Source organism: Orcinus orca, chromosome 3 (genome assembly GCF_937001465.1).
Source record: "Orcinus orca chromosome 3, mOrcOrc1.1, whole genome shotgun sequence".
Lineage (NCBI taxonomy): Eukaryota > Metazoa > Chordata > Mammalia > Artiodactyla > Delphinidae > Orcinus > Orcinus orca.
Window position 1 is genome coordinate 149,345,263 of NC_064561.1, and position 15,480 is coordinate 149,360,742.

At 41.6% G+C, this 15,480-nt stretch overlaps 1 protein-coding gene across 1 annotated transcript; it reads left to right on the forward strand.

Moving 5' to 3' along the window:
• Positions 1–4,620: 4,620 nt before the first annotated feature.
• Positions 4,621–9,970, forward strand: CCL28 (C-C motif chemokine ligand 28). Its single transcript, XM_049707877.1, has 3 exons — positions 4,621–4,696; positions 4,965–5,091; positions 8,485–9,970. The coding sequence occupies exons 1-3, from the start codon at positions 4,621–4,623 to the stop codon at positions 8,675–8,677; spliced, it is 396 nt and encodes a 131-aa protein (XP_049563834.1). The 3' UTR covers positions 8,678–9,970.
• Positions 9,971–15,480: the final 5,510 nt, after the last annotated feature.

Below are 15,480 nucleotides of genomic sequence, written 5' to 3' on the forward strand. Positions count from 1 at the left end.
TATATTTTCTTTATTATTTAGACCCAGATTTTTAAACGGTTACTTTGCACAGGAACTGCCTCTTCAAACACTGTATACTAAAAAAGAACTCAACTGTAGATACGGTAAGATAGTGCTGTGATGTAGGGAAGGAAAAAAAAATTTTTCCTTCTACCCTTCTAGGTTCTGTACTAGGACCCCTGTAACAAAAGACAGATTAACAAGAGAAAAGCATACAAATTTATTTAATGGGTGCCTTTGAGGCAGGAGATAGATGGGCCCCAAGCTAGGCATTTACAACTGGCCTCCCGTTTACATTTCTTGGGGTAGGAAAAAAGTGGGCTTCAGGCAGGACCCTTACAACTAGCCTCCTGTTTGCATTTCCTGAGACAGGAGTTAGATGGGCTCCCGGTTAGACATTTAAAATCAGCCTCCTGTTTACTCTCCAAAATGGAAGCTATAACAGGGACAGGGTAAATAGCCAAGCTTTGTCTCTTGTGGATGCCTTAAGATAACAGTTATGGCAAGAACAAAGAGGGGCAAAACCTTGTTTGAGTAAAGGATCAAGGGATCTCCGTTCCCCCCCTCCTTGGGGCAAGGGAGACACTAAACATGCACAGAAAGTCTCCTTGGGGGTCAAAAGTCAGGGAACAACGCCAGGCCCTGATGAGTCTTGCTTCCCCACCCCCCCCAATCCTTTGTGTGGAGATCCATCTTAGCTGAGAAGTGCGTGCGCACCTACGGGGAGGGTCCTGAGACAAATTAGCCTAGGGGGACAAAGCAAGATGATTGGCCAGAAGGGAGACAAGGACCCAGAAAACTGGCCCCTCATAAAGGATTTAAACTTCCCAAAGGTGCGACTCTCTCTCTCGGAGTTTGCCTGTGCGCCTGTGCGTCTTTCCGCATGTACTGTGCTTTTCCAAAAAACTTTTTACATTTCTCTTTACCTTCTGCCTCCTCGCTTGAATTCTTTCCTGACAAGGCAGGGGTTTAGGCCCTAGCCGCTGGCTTCTGTGGTTTAGCAGTTAGGACTCCCGGTCGGGGAACTAAGATCTTGCTTCCAACTACTGCTCACTGCTGCTTGTTACAAGCTGCTGCTTACTGCTGCGTGCGTCCAAAATCACCTTCACGAGGAAATGAAGACCCAAAGAAGCAGTCTGAGTTACTGAAATGGAGCAGGACCCTATGGTCCTTCCCCCCACCCCCCATGTCCTCAACCTGCCTTTTATCTGTGGAAAAAATTGAGCCAAAGAATAAGTTTCATCAGAGAAGTGAGAAAATGCAGGAACAGGAAAACAGTCAAAGGAGACCAAATTATAATAGTTTAGTCATTAAGCAAAATCAAGGACTTTTAGTTTCTCCTTAAGGTCCATAGACAATATTCTGAGCCATATCCGGTGAGCTGTACATAAGCTGCCACAGTTCCAAGAATTGGCCTCGAAAGAAATGGGAACAAACCAATCCGGAACTGAAGATTAACTGTACCGAAAACAATCGATATGACGCTGGTCAGACCACCGATGACTGTCAGAGCTTCTGCACCACGTAGCCCCCTCCCTCTGTCTATAAAAACTCTTGCTCCCTGATTGTCAGGGGGGGAGTCGGCCTTTGAACAGGAGTCTGCCCTCCATACCCTGCCCCCACCCCGGTTTCCGGCATCCAAAATAAAGTAAACTTTCCTTTCCACCAACCTCGCCTCTTTATTGGCTTTTGAGCGGCGAGCAGCTGGACCTGGGTTCGGTAACATTACGACTTATATATTAAGTTGGACAAAGAGTGGTAATTGTGAAAACGTGAGAAGACAAAGGAACTTGGGCTAAAGCAGTTAACCATGGAAAAGTGACTAGGAACATAAGGCTTCGTTTAAAAAGGTTCGTTTGTGCAGATTTTCCTTGGCTTCAGCTTCCTGTGGGGTGGAGATACCATCTCACTTCACCCAGAAGGTGGGGTGGTACCACCCTCTGCTGCTAAAAATTTCTTTCTTCCCCAGGTGTTGGGAGAGTACCTTTTACGTGGAAGTTTTCTCTCTTGCTTTTAGGAAGGTCAGAGTACCATTTCTGCATCTGTTGGTTTTTTAAGTGGCTTTAACTTAAAATAATCAACATGCCAGAGTGGCATATTTTGGGGTGGCGTGTTCCGAACTCTTTCAGTGACAAAACATTAGAAATTGTAGATGAAATGTACAATTTCTTAGAAAGCTAAGATATCAAAATTGACTGGAGAAGTTACAGAAAATCTAAATAAACATGTAACTACTAAGGAAGTTAAGTCAGAATTGAACATCTTTTCTTCAGACAGACAGTAGACCTAAATGGTTTTAGAGGTTTTACCAAACATTGGAGGGACAGGTAATCCTTGTCTTACACAAACTTTTTCAAATAATAGAAAAACAGAGAAAGCTACCCAACGCATTGTTGAGATTAATATAACGTTAACACTCAGAACATTCAAGGATGATATCGGGATAAAAGTATGGAGTAATCTTTTTTATAAACATAGATGCAAAAATATAAAAATGCAAAAATAAAAATATGTTTTTATATTTATATTTATCATCGAAATCAGAGGAAGTTCCTGGTGGTTCTTTCAAAATGGAAATATTGATAGGAAGCTGCTCTAGAAAACCTCTAGGGGGCGATGTTATCTAAAAGAATCTTACCTTTGCCCTAATGCAAACCACCCTGTTAAGATTCTTCATTGCTTAACTCCTTGTGCACGCTTCAGAGGATTCCATCTTTCTTGGCCTTTTACATTTCCAGCTGCCTCACTAGGGCACCAGTCACATCTGTGAACATATGATAAATGCTGGCCTGCCTCTTGCCTTTCGATAGTTAATCTGTCTTAGGTTAAGTGATCTCCAGGTGAGCCCAGCCTACCTTTATATCTGAGAAATATAATTCAGTTTATTAAGTACATATAGGTCCTGAGTGCTTTTCTGGCTTAAAACTGTGCTTTGAATTGATGTCAGCACTCCGAAAACTCAAATTCTTAAGCACATAGGTTTGCCTATGATTCTTAATTCCCACAATGCTTCTGAAAGTCCATTTCATATTTTATAGTTGCCTGGGTTACAACTAATAACAGAAGTATGTGTAGTAGTAACTCTTCATCTTTCTACCCCCAAGGTCCAGCATAGTGATTCACTGTAAAAGAGCTCATAGCCATAAATATAGATAGTATTTCATTTATAAGAATTCACATAGTAATTCTTATATAGTAAGATGGGTGAATGAACGAATGGTTACATGAATAAACCCAAAACCTTGTTTGGGATAGTAAAACAGTTTGACTTGGAGAATAGGAAGCACAGCGTAGCTAAAGAAAGAAACAATTAGTTTAAGGAAATCAATGCATTAATAAATGTGAGGACAACCAGTGTCCTTCTCCCATCGTAATTTTTTAAAAATTGAAATAAGGAATTCCCAGGTGGTCCAGTGGTTAGGACTTGGTGCTTCGCTGCTGTGGGCCTAGGTTCAAAGCTCAGCACGCCCCCACCCTCCAAAAACAGCATATAATTCGGGGAGTTCCCTGGTGGCCTAGTGGTTAGGATTCCGGGCTTTCACTGTCGTGGGCCCAGGTTCAATCCCTGGTCAGGGAACTGAGATCCCTCAAGCTGCGGGATGTGGCTAAGAAAACCCAAAAAACAAACAAAAAAAGGGGTACAACTGAGTGACTTTTAGTATATTCACAGAATTGTAATTCTAAATTACAATTGTAATTCTAAAAATCTAATTTCAGCCTGTTTCATCAACCCAAAAAGAGACCCTGCACCTATTAGCAGTCATGTCCCATTCCCTCCTACTCCCACCCCTGGCAACCACTAATCTCCTTTCTGTCTTTATGGATTTGCCCATTCTGAACATTTCATATAAATGGGATCATACAATATGTGGCTCTTTGAATCTGGCTTCTCTCACTTATAATCTCTCCTTGTCCCAAGAGCAGGGACCTCTATGGCTTAGAGCTGACACCACTGAGGGGTTTTACTCATTTCTTTTAACCTCTAATTCAGGGGCTAACTTCTGTCTGTTATTATGAGACTGCAGCCACTGTTGACTATAATTTCTAACTTTTTTTAAAAAAAATGTATTACCCACTTGGAAGAATGGGGAGCATAGAATACTGTGTGCATGTGGCACGTAGGGATTTGCAGGTACACATTTTAGTAGGAGATTAGATTTCCTTGCATATTTCTGTTGCCCTTTTCTCCTTATATCTGGGTAACGTAAGCTCCTCCTAACCTGACTTCCTGCCCCGGTCACTCCTCCCTTATCTTATCCCCACTAGCTCATTACTGCAAGACAAATTTTCCTAAAACCCTTCTCCTTTCTCAAATCTTTAATGGACTCCATTTCATAAAAGATAAACCTCCTTAGACTGACATTCAATGGGGTGTGACCTCAGTCTATGCTTTGAACATACCTCCCATTACTCAGCTTCCCAGCCACTCAGTTCACACCAAGTGGTCTATTTTTCTCTATTCTCTAAATGTGCCCTGGGCTTTCCTATCTCAGAACTCTTGACCATGCACTTCCTTTGGCCTGGACAAGTTTTCTCCATTTTTCTCCACCCATCCAACTCCTTAAAGATTCAGTTAAGAACTTCCCTGGTGGGTCCATTTCAAACCTGCTCCAGGGACCCATGTGGTTGCTCCCTTCGGAGCTCATGGGACACTTTGTCAACCTCACCTCTTTAAGCAAGTACGGTTGCAACCCCAGTAACATCATCTGAAGCTGTTTCTCAACTCTTGCCTTGTTTTGTGTCTTTGCTTGTGCTTAGTTTTATCTCCCCACCCCCAATACAGTGTAAGTTCTGTAGGGTAGAGATGTGTCCTGCCCTGGAGTCTGCATGTACAAAGCCCCCAGTAAGTGTTTGCCTCTTGCTTCAGTGGGTTAACATTCTGTTCTCTAGAGTCTTCAAGATAAGAGCCAGGCCAGTGTTCGGTAAACTGTGAGAGTTCACATTTCTTTCTTCTCCTCTTTTAGCCATACTTCCCATTGCCTCCAGCTGCTGCACTGAGGTTTCACATCATATTTCCAGAAGGCTTCTGGAAAGAGTGACTACATGTAGCATTCAGAGAGCTGACGGGGATTGTGACTTGGCTGCTGTCATGTGAGTGTTCTTGGGCAGGGAGGTCTAGACCTGCAGAGTGGTCGTTTCTCGTCTAGTGAACAGTAGGTTGGGGAGACTTTGCCTGATACGCGGCATACATATAATTATTTGAACAAGGGAGGGGAGGGTGGCGTGAATGCGCACTCTCTCTGTGCCAGGATGTCCAGAGGCACATGCTAACCCTCCGTTCCCTGCACTGCACTGCTGTGTTGAGAGGGAAATGCCTTTAGTCACCAGACAGTGTGCACGACTTTCCTCAGCCAAAAAGGGACATTCTGAGTGAAAACAAAAGCAAAAATAAAAACAGAAGATGACTCTATTCAATTTCATGGCTTTAACTATAATTTTTCCCTGCAAGTAATGGGCTGCTATGATTTTTCCTCTCTGAATTCATCAGAAGTGTATGTAAGATTCAAACAGAAGCGTGGAGGTGTCCATACCTGTCACAAGTGCTACGTGCAATCAAGTTCAAATGCCCTTCTTTGCTTTGGATTCTGGGCTATTGGCTCTTGGTGAATGTTCTCACCCCTCCTACCTCCACCCATGGCTCAGCTATTCAAAACTCCGGACTTACTGATGTACTCAACGTCTCCACAGAGACTTTAGAATCGGAAATGCATTGGTACTTAGCAAATCTGGGTTCTGACAATAATGCTGTGAGGAAGGCGTAAATCATATCCATGTCGCACAGGAGAACGCTGTCACTGAGCAGATGACATAGCTCATCTGGTGACAGATAGCTAGTGAACAGCAGAAATGGGATGAGAACACAAGTCTCTTCGTTTAGAACACTATATTCCAAGGTCTCTCAAAACAACGGTGGGACTACCCATAAAATGTTCTCCCAAACTCCAAACCATTTGGCACCTTTAAATCGTAACAAGGGCACATTAGGCATCTCCCAGGAGTGCTGGTTTTAATACCACTTGTGGCTCCAGGTGACACAAATAAGCCCAATGCTGATGCCTGAGTTCCTGAGTCACTGGGGAACCTCTTCATTAATTGAATGAATTCAACAAATATATATTGATTAGCGATTACCCAGTACCCTTCTATGTGCAAAGATACAGCAGTAACAAAACAGACTCTGCCCTCCTGCAGTCCCCAGGAGACTCTATCCAACTGGGTCCTGCAGACCATTCTCTGAGATTTAAGATACATTTTCCCCCCTTTCAAAGGAATCCATCCATTACTCATCCTTGAGAAACACTTCTCCAAGAAAATATTCTCAGAAGTTCAGAGGAAGAGTTTGTAAGCTGTCCATGGATAGACTTTCTTCAGGTCAGGGGGCTGTGAATTCCCTGAAATTTGTGGGTATGAATGTGTGAGCATTTTCTTAGGGAGAAGGTCCATAGAATTCACAAGCTCCTCAAAAGGATCTCATATCCAACAAAGTTTAAATATCACACTTGGGGTTAGATGTACGGAGGAAGACAATTCCTGACCCAAACTTTTAATAAGCACGGGTGTCTGTGGGGGAGAAGCGAGAGGACCGGAAATTCTCTCAGTGTCTCCTCAGATCACGCCCCTCACTGGCGCTGTCAGCTCAGGAGGGTTAGTCGGCGGGAACCAGTGACTCCCATAGCAATCCGGGGAATACTAACTGATGAGCTCCCTTCTGAGGGGATGCTTCACGTTCCCAACGGGCTTGAAAAGCTCCCATAGTATATGCCTGGCCAAGATCCCATCAGTTTTTATTTAATCTGAATAAATAGTGCTGGTAATAGTTGCAGAGTGAAAATTCATAGGCAGTTCACAGATAGGCAATGCTCTGGAAAATTGGAAACACCTGGGTATTTGTGTCAGCCCTACCTAGCTGAAGTAAATCTGCCTGAGGCTGCTCTCAGAAATGCTAGATTCTCAGCTTTCAATTCCCTCCACCTCACTGGCATACGTCACCTCAGACTAAAAAAGCCTTCAGAACTTGTAAGGGCTCCCGTGGGACTCCCAGAAAGCCACAGAGAGAGAACCAGAGGAGGTGTCTGTGTGTATATGAGTAAGAGATAGATGCTGGGGACTCTCAGGGGACACTATTCTCAGAATTTCCAGAGAAGTTTCTTTGGGTTAAGCAGGTGTGAGATAGAGATCTAAAAGGTGTAGGGTACAGGGACTTCCCTGGTGGTCCAGTGGGTAAGACTCCATGCTCCCAATGCAGGGGCCCTGGGTTTGATCCCTGGTCGGGGAAATAGATTCCCCACGCCGGAGCTAAGAAGCCTGCATGCCGCACTAAAAAGTACGCATGCCGCAACTAAAGATCCCACATGCCGCAACTAAAGATCCCACATGCAGCAACTAAGACCCAGTGCAGCCAAAATAAATAAATAAATGAATAAAATAATAAATAAATGTTAAAAAATAAAAGGTATAGGTACAGAAATGTTGCAAATCCTCACTTCGATAAAGGAAAATATGATCAAAAACATGATTCTTCATTTTAAAAAGGACTCAATTTTAATTAAAGGGAAACTCTGAAGCCAATCACTTGGATCTAAAAATACTTCATCCAAGTACAAGTTTTTAAATTGGCCCCTCTGTGCTGATAAGACAGCTGAAAAATATAGAGTAGTTATGACCTGGTCTCAAATAAGATGAAATTGGACTATGTAGTATTTTGTAATCATAAATTACAGGTCATCTCTGTTGTGTTTTCTGATTCGACATAAATAAATAAATGTTCTCTTGTTTTCAAATTGTTTTACTACAGACCATGTTTTTACTTATCCAAAATGTAGTCCCTTAACCTTGACTGTGTATAAAGACATTAAGGTTTGAGACAAGTGTTTTAGATGTAGAAAATATTGCAAGCGTTGAAAATACAATTCCCAAAAAGCATGTATCAATATTATTAATCACAATTAACTAATATAAATTAACTTACATTGAACTCACTAGATTTATTTCCTTGTCCTTTCTGCCTAGAAATAGGTCCTTTGGTTCACACCCTTTGAACAATCACTGGAATATTTGATGTCTGAGACAGCAGTTTGTTTAAAATTTCTCTACAGTGATTTCATTAAAGAGCTTCTAGCTCTTTCTAAACATAAACACAAGGCAAAGTTGTATATCTTGAGCAGAGCACTGCGTTTTTTTGTTTCTGTTTTTGTTTTCATCTTTTGGCCATGCCGTGCAGCATGTGGGATCTTATTTCTCTTCTTCCCTCCCCCTCCCCTCCCCCTCCAATTCCTTCTCCTTCTCCTTTTAGTATTTTCTGCAGGTGTTTGAGGAACCACAGGCAGCACCATAGTAAAGACTCATCCTTGTGGTCCTCAGCTTTAGGATTCAGTCTATGTCCAAAGATACACTGTCCCAAAGTGGGAACTGCCTATAAGTTCACTAAGTTTTTACTGACTTGTACTTTCTATCAGTGATTTTTTTTTCTTCCCTTCTTGGCAGCCTTCACGTCAAGCGCAGAAGAATCTGTGTCAGCCCGCACAATCACGTTATTAAGCAGTGGATGAAAGAACAGTCAGGCAAGAAAGATGCTGAAGGCAACATTTGCCGTAAGAAGAAACACCCCAGCAGGAGGAACAGTAAAGGGGCACATCAGGGGAGGCATCAAACACATGGCCATAAAACTCCTTACTAGAGAGAGTACAGATGAAGCTACACAGATGAGTCCTGAGTGAACTTGGCCACGGCTGGCTATAAATATATCATGTGAATGTTCCAACAGGGAACAGGGCGAAGCAAAATATAATTTTGTAAAGGAACAATTATACAGATGCAAATGGAGCCAATAATATACTCAACTGAAAAATGAAATGAAGAGAGAATACTTATCTTCACATAATATTTTAAGCACAGCATACAAATCGAATTTCTCCAACCTTTTTATTATGATATTTTCCAAACCTACAGAGAAGTGGAAAGAATGGTACCGCGAACATCTGTATGCCTTTACCTAGATTAATCCTTGGTAATATTCTGCCACATTTGTTTTGTTTTCTCTCTTCTCTCCTTGTACATGTATATATAAAACATTATATACATAAAGATATAATTTTTTTGCTGAACCGTTAACCATTTGAAAATGTTATAAACATCATGACACTTCATTCCTAAACTTCTTTTAGTGTTACAACTTGGCATCCCTCAAGAATAAAGACATTCTCTATATAATCGCATAATCAGCTTTATACCTAGCAACAATTTCATCATATATATGATATAATATATATGTTCAGATTCCACATTCAAATTTTTCCAACTATCTCCAGAGCATAGATTTTTTTCCAACCAATTAATCAAGGTTCATATATTGCAATTGTTATATTTCTTGTTTTTTGGAATTTTTGAATTTTATTTATTTTTTTATATAGCAGGGTCTCATTAGTTATCCATTTTATACATATTAGTGTATATATATCAATCCCAATCTCCCAATTCATTACAGCACCACCCCCCGCCGCTTTCCCCCCTTGGTGTCCATACGTTTGTTTTCTACATCTGTGTCTCAATTTCTGCCCTGCAAACCGGTTCATCTGTACCATTTTTCTAGGTTCCACATATATGCGTTAATATATGATATTTGTTTTTCTCTTTCTGACTTACTTCACTCTGTATGACAGTCTTAGATCCACCCACATCTCTATATATTTCTTTAGTATCTTTTCATCTAAGAAAGTCCCTCTGCTTTTTTTCTTTCTTTCTTCCCATGGCATGAACTTTAAAAAAAAAAAAAGAGTATAGGCCAGAACCTGTTCTACATTCTGTGTTTGTCTGTTTCCTCAGGCTCATGTTCAGAGTTAACATTTTTTGGTAAGAATGCTTCCTTTGTGAATTAGTATATTTCTTATTGCACCATTTAGAGTTCATGAACAGCGGAGTTCATTTTCTACATAGAAAACTTTTAGCTGAATATCACCTTAAAACATGGAGTAGTTTGAGCATCTGCTGTTGTTTGGACTGACAAATTTGGATGCTGACAAAAACGCCTGCTTTGCTCTGGGGGCCATCTGCCTCCTAGAGTCAGCTCTTGGCGCTTGTAAGCGGTCCAGAGTTGGGTCCTGTGTGGGATGATTTTATGGTTTCCTAAAGAAGGAGCCTACATTCTTTCATTCCTAAACCACCTTTCAAGGCTCTGCTGCTCTTTGGGCCTCCTTGCTCACAGAGGCTTCGGGATGTAGAGTAAGAGGTCGTTTTCATAAACAGCCACCAGATGGCAGGAGCACAGGGTCCACTCAGCCAAGTGTCAGGCGTCTGAGTCGCTGCCGGCCACTCTGGCACTGGTGTTGCCAGCATGACTTGGAGGTGTTAGTGAAGCACACGGAGGTGCTGAACCTAATGTAGGTTAAAAATATCACCAAATGGCCGATTGTCTAATACTCCTCATTGACACTAATCTAGCATGTGATTGATCTATTCTTACCATCAATCCTGCGAGTTTTGTATTGATGTTTCCACTTTATGGATGAGGAAACCAGAAGCTCATGGGGTAAAATGACTTGCTCAAAGGCACACAGTAAGTGGCAGAGACAGCCTTGTACCCAGGTCTCCAGACGCTTCCTCTTCTCCCATCAGCCCCAGCAGTTGAGCCTAGAAGGTGTGGACATGGAAGTGGGGCAGAAGAGGAGGAATTCAGGTAAAGATTTGGGCATCAGGTGCTCCACAAAGGGCCAGGGATGCCTGCTGACAGTTTTACTTGGGTCTAGAATTAAGACATGTTGCTACTGGCATCGGTGCCAATACTGGCAAAAAACGTCTTCATAGATTAGAACAGGCCCCAACATGATTTTATTGAGTTTTGCACTCTTAGGAAGTGAAGGAAATTGCACACTATTTATGGCCTTTGTTCTGCAAAATCTCCCTCACCAGCTGCTTCTTTTCAACTTAAAGACAGATTTTGTCAGAAAATGAGGCATGCTTCCACTCAACTCCATCATGCTTTTTAATATCCTAATATGATAAAGCAGGTAATCCTGAGGAAAATAATTCCTAAATGTCTTAGTCCGTTCCAGCTGCAATAACAAAATCTAATACCGCAGATTGGGTGACTTATAACCAAACCTTTATTTCTCACAGTTCTGGAGGCTGGGATGTCCAGGATCACAGCGTTGGCAGATTCGGTGTCTGGTGAGGGCTCTGTTCTGGGTTGGAGACCGCTGACTTCTCTCTGTGTCCTCACAAGGTGGAAAGGACTAGGGAGCTCTCTGGAACCTCTGTCACAGAGCACTAACCCCATTCATGAGGGTTCTATGCTCATGACAAAAGCACCTCCCAGAGACCCCGTCTACTGATACCGTCAACTTTGGGGGTTAAGATATCAACATATGAGTTTTAGGGGGACACAAACATTCAGACCATAGCACTAAATATTCCCTTTTGATATTGTAGTCCTATCATCCAATGTCATCAAATTGCAGGTTCTAAAAGCTGAAGAAAGTGACATTGAATTAAAAATAATTAATAAAATAAGATAATAATATGGGAGTAACTTAAAGTCAATCACAAGTTTTAAAGTTAATTAATCATAACAGACAACATTAATGAAAAATTAAAATAAAAACATTGGTCTCTAGTCCTCTCGACCAACAACTTGAATTATTTTCAATTTTGTCTCCCTTCCAGTCCAGATCCAGAATTCTACACAATTTTTTGTAGCTATAAGGACAGTAAGTTTTATGCGATATTTAAAAATTTGGATTTTACTGCAATGCAAATAAATGAAGCTTTGTATAAGGACCACATGCCTGGGAGAACAGCTTCTTAAAGAAATTCCATTTTACAGGCCATCACATGTGCTTATTAAAACATTACTGTGTCACCAATACTGCACTATGAATATATCACCCAGGTTAACCCTCTAAGTTTTTTTTTTAGATTACATTTTTATTAAAATAATGCAAGTGTGTATTAAAATATAAAAGAAAAAATGCAGCAGAATTTATCATGAAAAACAACATCCTCTCACTCTGTCCTCCCTCTTCCCAGACCTGCTTCTTTGAGGCACCCTCTTAACCTTTTTAAAAGTTTTCCTTCTTCTGGAGGTGTAGGGGAGGAAAAAGTTTTTCTCCTCCTTCTTATTGTCCCTGGCTGGGTCTGCAAACTAAACTGACAAAGACAGATTAACAAGAGAAAACATACACATTTATTTAATATACATTTTATGTGACATGGGAGCCTTCAAAGGGAAATGAAGACCCAAAGAAACAGACCTGAGTATTTTTATGCCGAGTTTGATGGTGAGTGGATAGTCATAGAGAAATGTGATAGGTCAAAGAATATGAAGGCAGTGCAGTCAGCTGGGGGAAACTTAGAAAAGAATCCTAACAAACAGGTCTTGCTATGTCCCTTTGTCCTCAGAAATAAGGCTGCTCTTCTCCTCCATGTATAGGGAGAACACCTGTCACCTGAGGGTTTTACGACCTGTTTCAGGGAGGCAGGGTGGGGGAAGGTCAGAGTGACCTTCCTGCTTCTGCTGTTTTCTCAAACTCCTTCAGCCTAAAATATTCAATATTCAAGGTGCTGTATTTTGGGGTAGTGTGTACAGAACCCCATCAGTGGTTACCTCCATAATTTCAAGTGAAATGCTTAAAATATTATTTATTTGTTTATCAATTTTAGGCAATCTCTGTTGTCTCCTCATTACTTCCTATTTCCCTTCCCTTCTCCCTCCTCACCTTGATAGTTTTATCACTATTGTTTTTCCTTATCTTTATAACTTACAGTATACCCACCTTCCATTCATTAGTCTGTTAATCCTAGAATTTCAGTCTCTTTATGTAAGATGTAGATAATACCCCATTCTCCTTTTCTTTTCCTCCTATCCTTCCATCTTGCATCTTGTGTCATATCAGCTATATTTTTACATTTATGTAACTATAATTCTGTACTATAATAATAATCATCTTTCATGCTTTTAGGCAGGGTCTCTCAACTCTAGCACTACTGACATCTTGGGCTGGGCAATTCTTTGCTGTGGGGACTCTCCTATACCTTGTAGGTGGATTAGCAGTATCTCTGCCCCCTACCTACTACATGACATTCAGAAATGTCTCCATATATTGCCAAATATCTCCTAGGACAGAGGAGTAAAATTACTCCCAACCCTAGTTGGGAATCACTAGTCTAGAATCTAAGGTATGTTCTAAAATTGAAAACTATATTCCTGGAAATTTTCTAAAATGATCCCCCAAATTCCCTGCCCTGACACACACCTTCTCCCAAATACTAATCTAGGTATTGCAGCAAAAATTTTTAAAGTCACAAATCAGTTGACCTTAAGATAGGGAGGGACTTCCCTGGGGGTCCAGTGTTTAAGACTCCACTCTCCCAGTGCAGGGAGCCCAGGTTCGATCCCTGGTCAGGGTACTAGATCCCATGTGCTGTAATAAGACCCGGCGCAGCCAAATAAATAAATATTTAAAAAAAAAAAAGTTAGGGAGATTATCTGGGTGGGAATGACTTAATCACAGGAACCCTGTAAGTCTGGGTCTAGAGGTCAAAGACAGGGTAGTCAGAGAGTTTCAAAACATGAGAAGAATTCAACATGCCATACCTGGCTTTGAAAACAGGCAGGCCAAGTCCCAAGGAATGTGGATGGCCTGTAGTTGCTGAGAGAGGCCCCAGGCTGACAGATAGCAAAGAAACAGGCACCTCAGTCCCACAACTATAAGGAACCTCATTCAGCCAGGAACAAGAATGAGCCCTGCAGCAGATTCTCCTGCGGAGCCTCCAGAGGGAATGTAGTCCAGCCAATATCTTGAAGATTTGAAATCTAGAAGATTTCAGCCTTCTGAAACCCTAAGCAGAGAACCCAGTCACACCACATCTGGACTTCTGGTGTACAGACAGTGAGCTAATAAATGGGTGTGGTTTTAAGTGGTTAAATTCATGGTACTTTGTTATGCAGCAATGGGAAATTAACACAGCCAGTAAATGGCGCTTTTATTTACCATCCTGACTATGTAAGTATTGTTCGCTGCCAGGCCAAGTAGTGTGCTGGAGTTTAATATCCTTCTCTAACAATGAACTGTGTATGATTCACTATTCAGGCAGCTTGAGCCTAATGAAACATGACTACTTTCTACATTATTTGTGTGGTTTAGGTATTTTACTTCTTTCTCAGGAGTAGCCAGGTCTCCCTGTGAGCTCTGGGTTTTTATATTATCCATGAACAAATAGAAATCTGATGTGTTTCACAATTTACATAACCAATTTGATGTTCTTTTGACAATTGTAGCCATTTTCTTCTTCTTATTTTATTTTTATAAAATCATGCTTTCCCTGTGGTAAATATAAGAGAACTCCAAGTTCATCCCATCCTACCCCCAGAGCTGTGATTATGCTCTTCTTTATAATTCACTGACAGATAATTTGATCAATTGGTATATTGTAGTCCTCCATCTTGTTGCCATTCTGCCACTGCAGAAACTATTGAAAAAGTAAACATCTCCTTCTTTCATTCAGGGTTTAGCACATAGTAGGCACTCAGATAAATATTTACTGAGAAAACATTTGTAGGCAACTGAACTCTTGCTTGGCCAATTCCAATGAAAATAAGACACCACAGAAGAGTCCTGCACTCCTGTAATGATCGGCCTCTACTGAAGAGTGACAGGGACACTAAGGCTTAAATTCTGCAAGGTCCTGGCCTGGGAGAGTACACTAACTAAACCCAGGATGACTGGGCTCCATTGTTTTCAAGCTTTTCTTAATCTCAGAATTTTTATGTTTTTTTACCTCTTCCCTACATCTCGGACTCCAGCCTGTTCATAACATGGACTTTATCTTCATTTCTGATTATCTTTCTCCCAGGGCACAATCATCTGTATCAGGGAATTACAGAACTTTCTTTGCAGAGGTGGTAGGGCAGAAGAAACAGCTTCTGGCAGATTGACTTTGCTAAACCCAGATCACAGTGAAGGCAAATTGTACAATCTGCGAGAAAACCTAGGTTTAGGAAGAAGTGGGGTGATGGGGTTTTGGGAATTATAAAGGGTGAAGAAAAGAGGTAACTCCCTATTTGATTCTCAACTTTCAGAGTTACCCTGGACCCACCATAATGGCTAAAATTAAAAAGACAGAGAGGGCTTCCCTGGTGGTGCGGTGGTTAAGAATTCGCCTGCCAATGCTGGAGACAGGGGTTCGAGCCCTGGTCCGGGAAGATCCCACATGCCGTGGAGCAACTAAGCCCGTGTGCCACGACCGCTGAGCCTGAGCACTAGAGCCTGCAAGCCACAGCTACTGAGCCTGTGTGCCACAACTACTGAGGCCCACATGCCCAGAGCCTGTGCTCTGCAACAAGAGAAGCCACCACAGTGAGAAGCCTGAGCACTGCAACCAAGAGTAGCCCCCGCTCTCCGCAACTAGGGAAAGCCCGCATGCAGCAACGAAGACCCAATGCAGCCGAAAAAAAAAAAAGGCGAAGATACCAAATGTTGGTGAGGA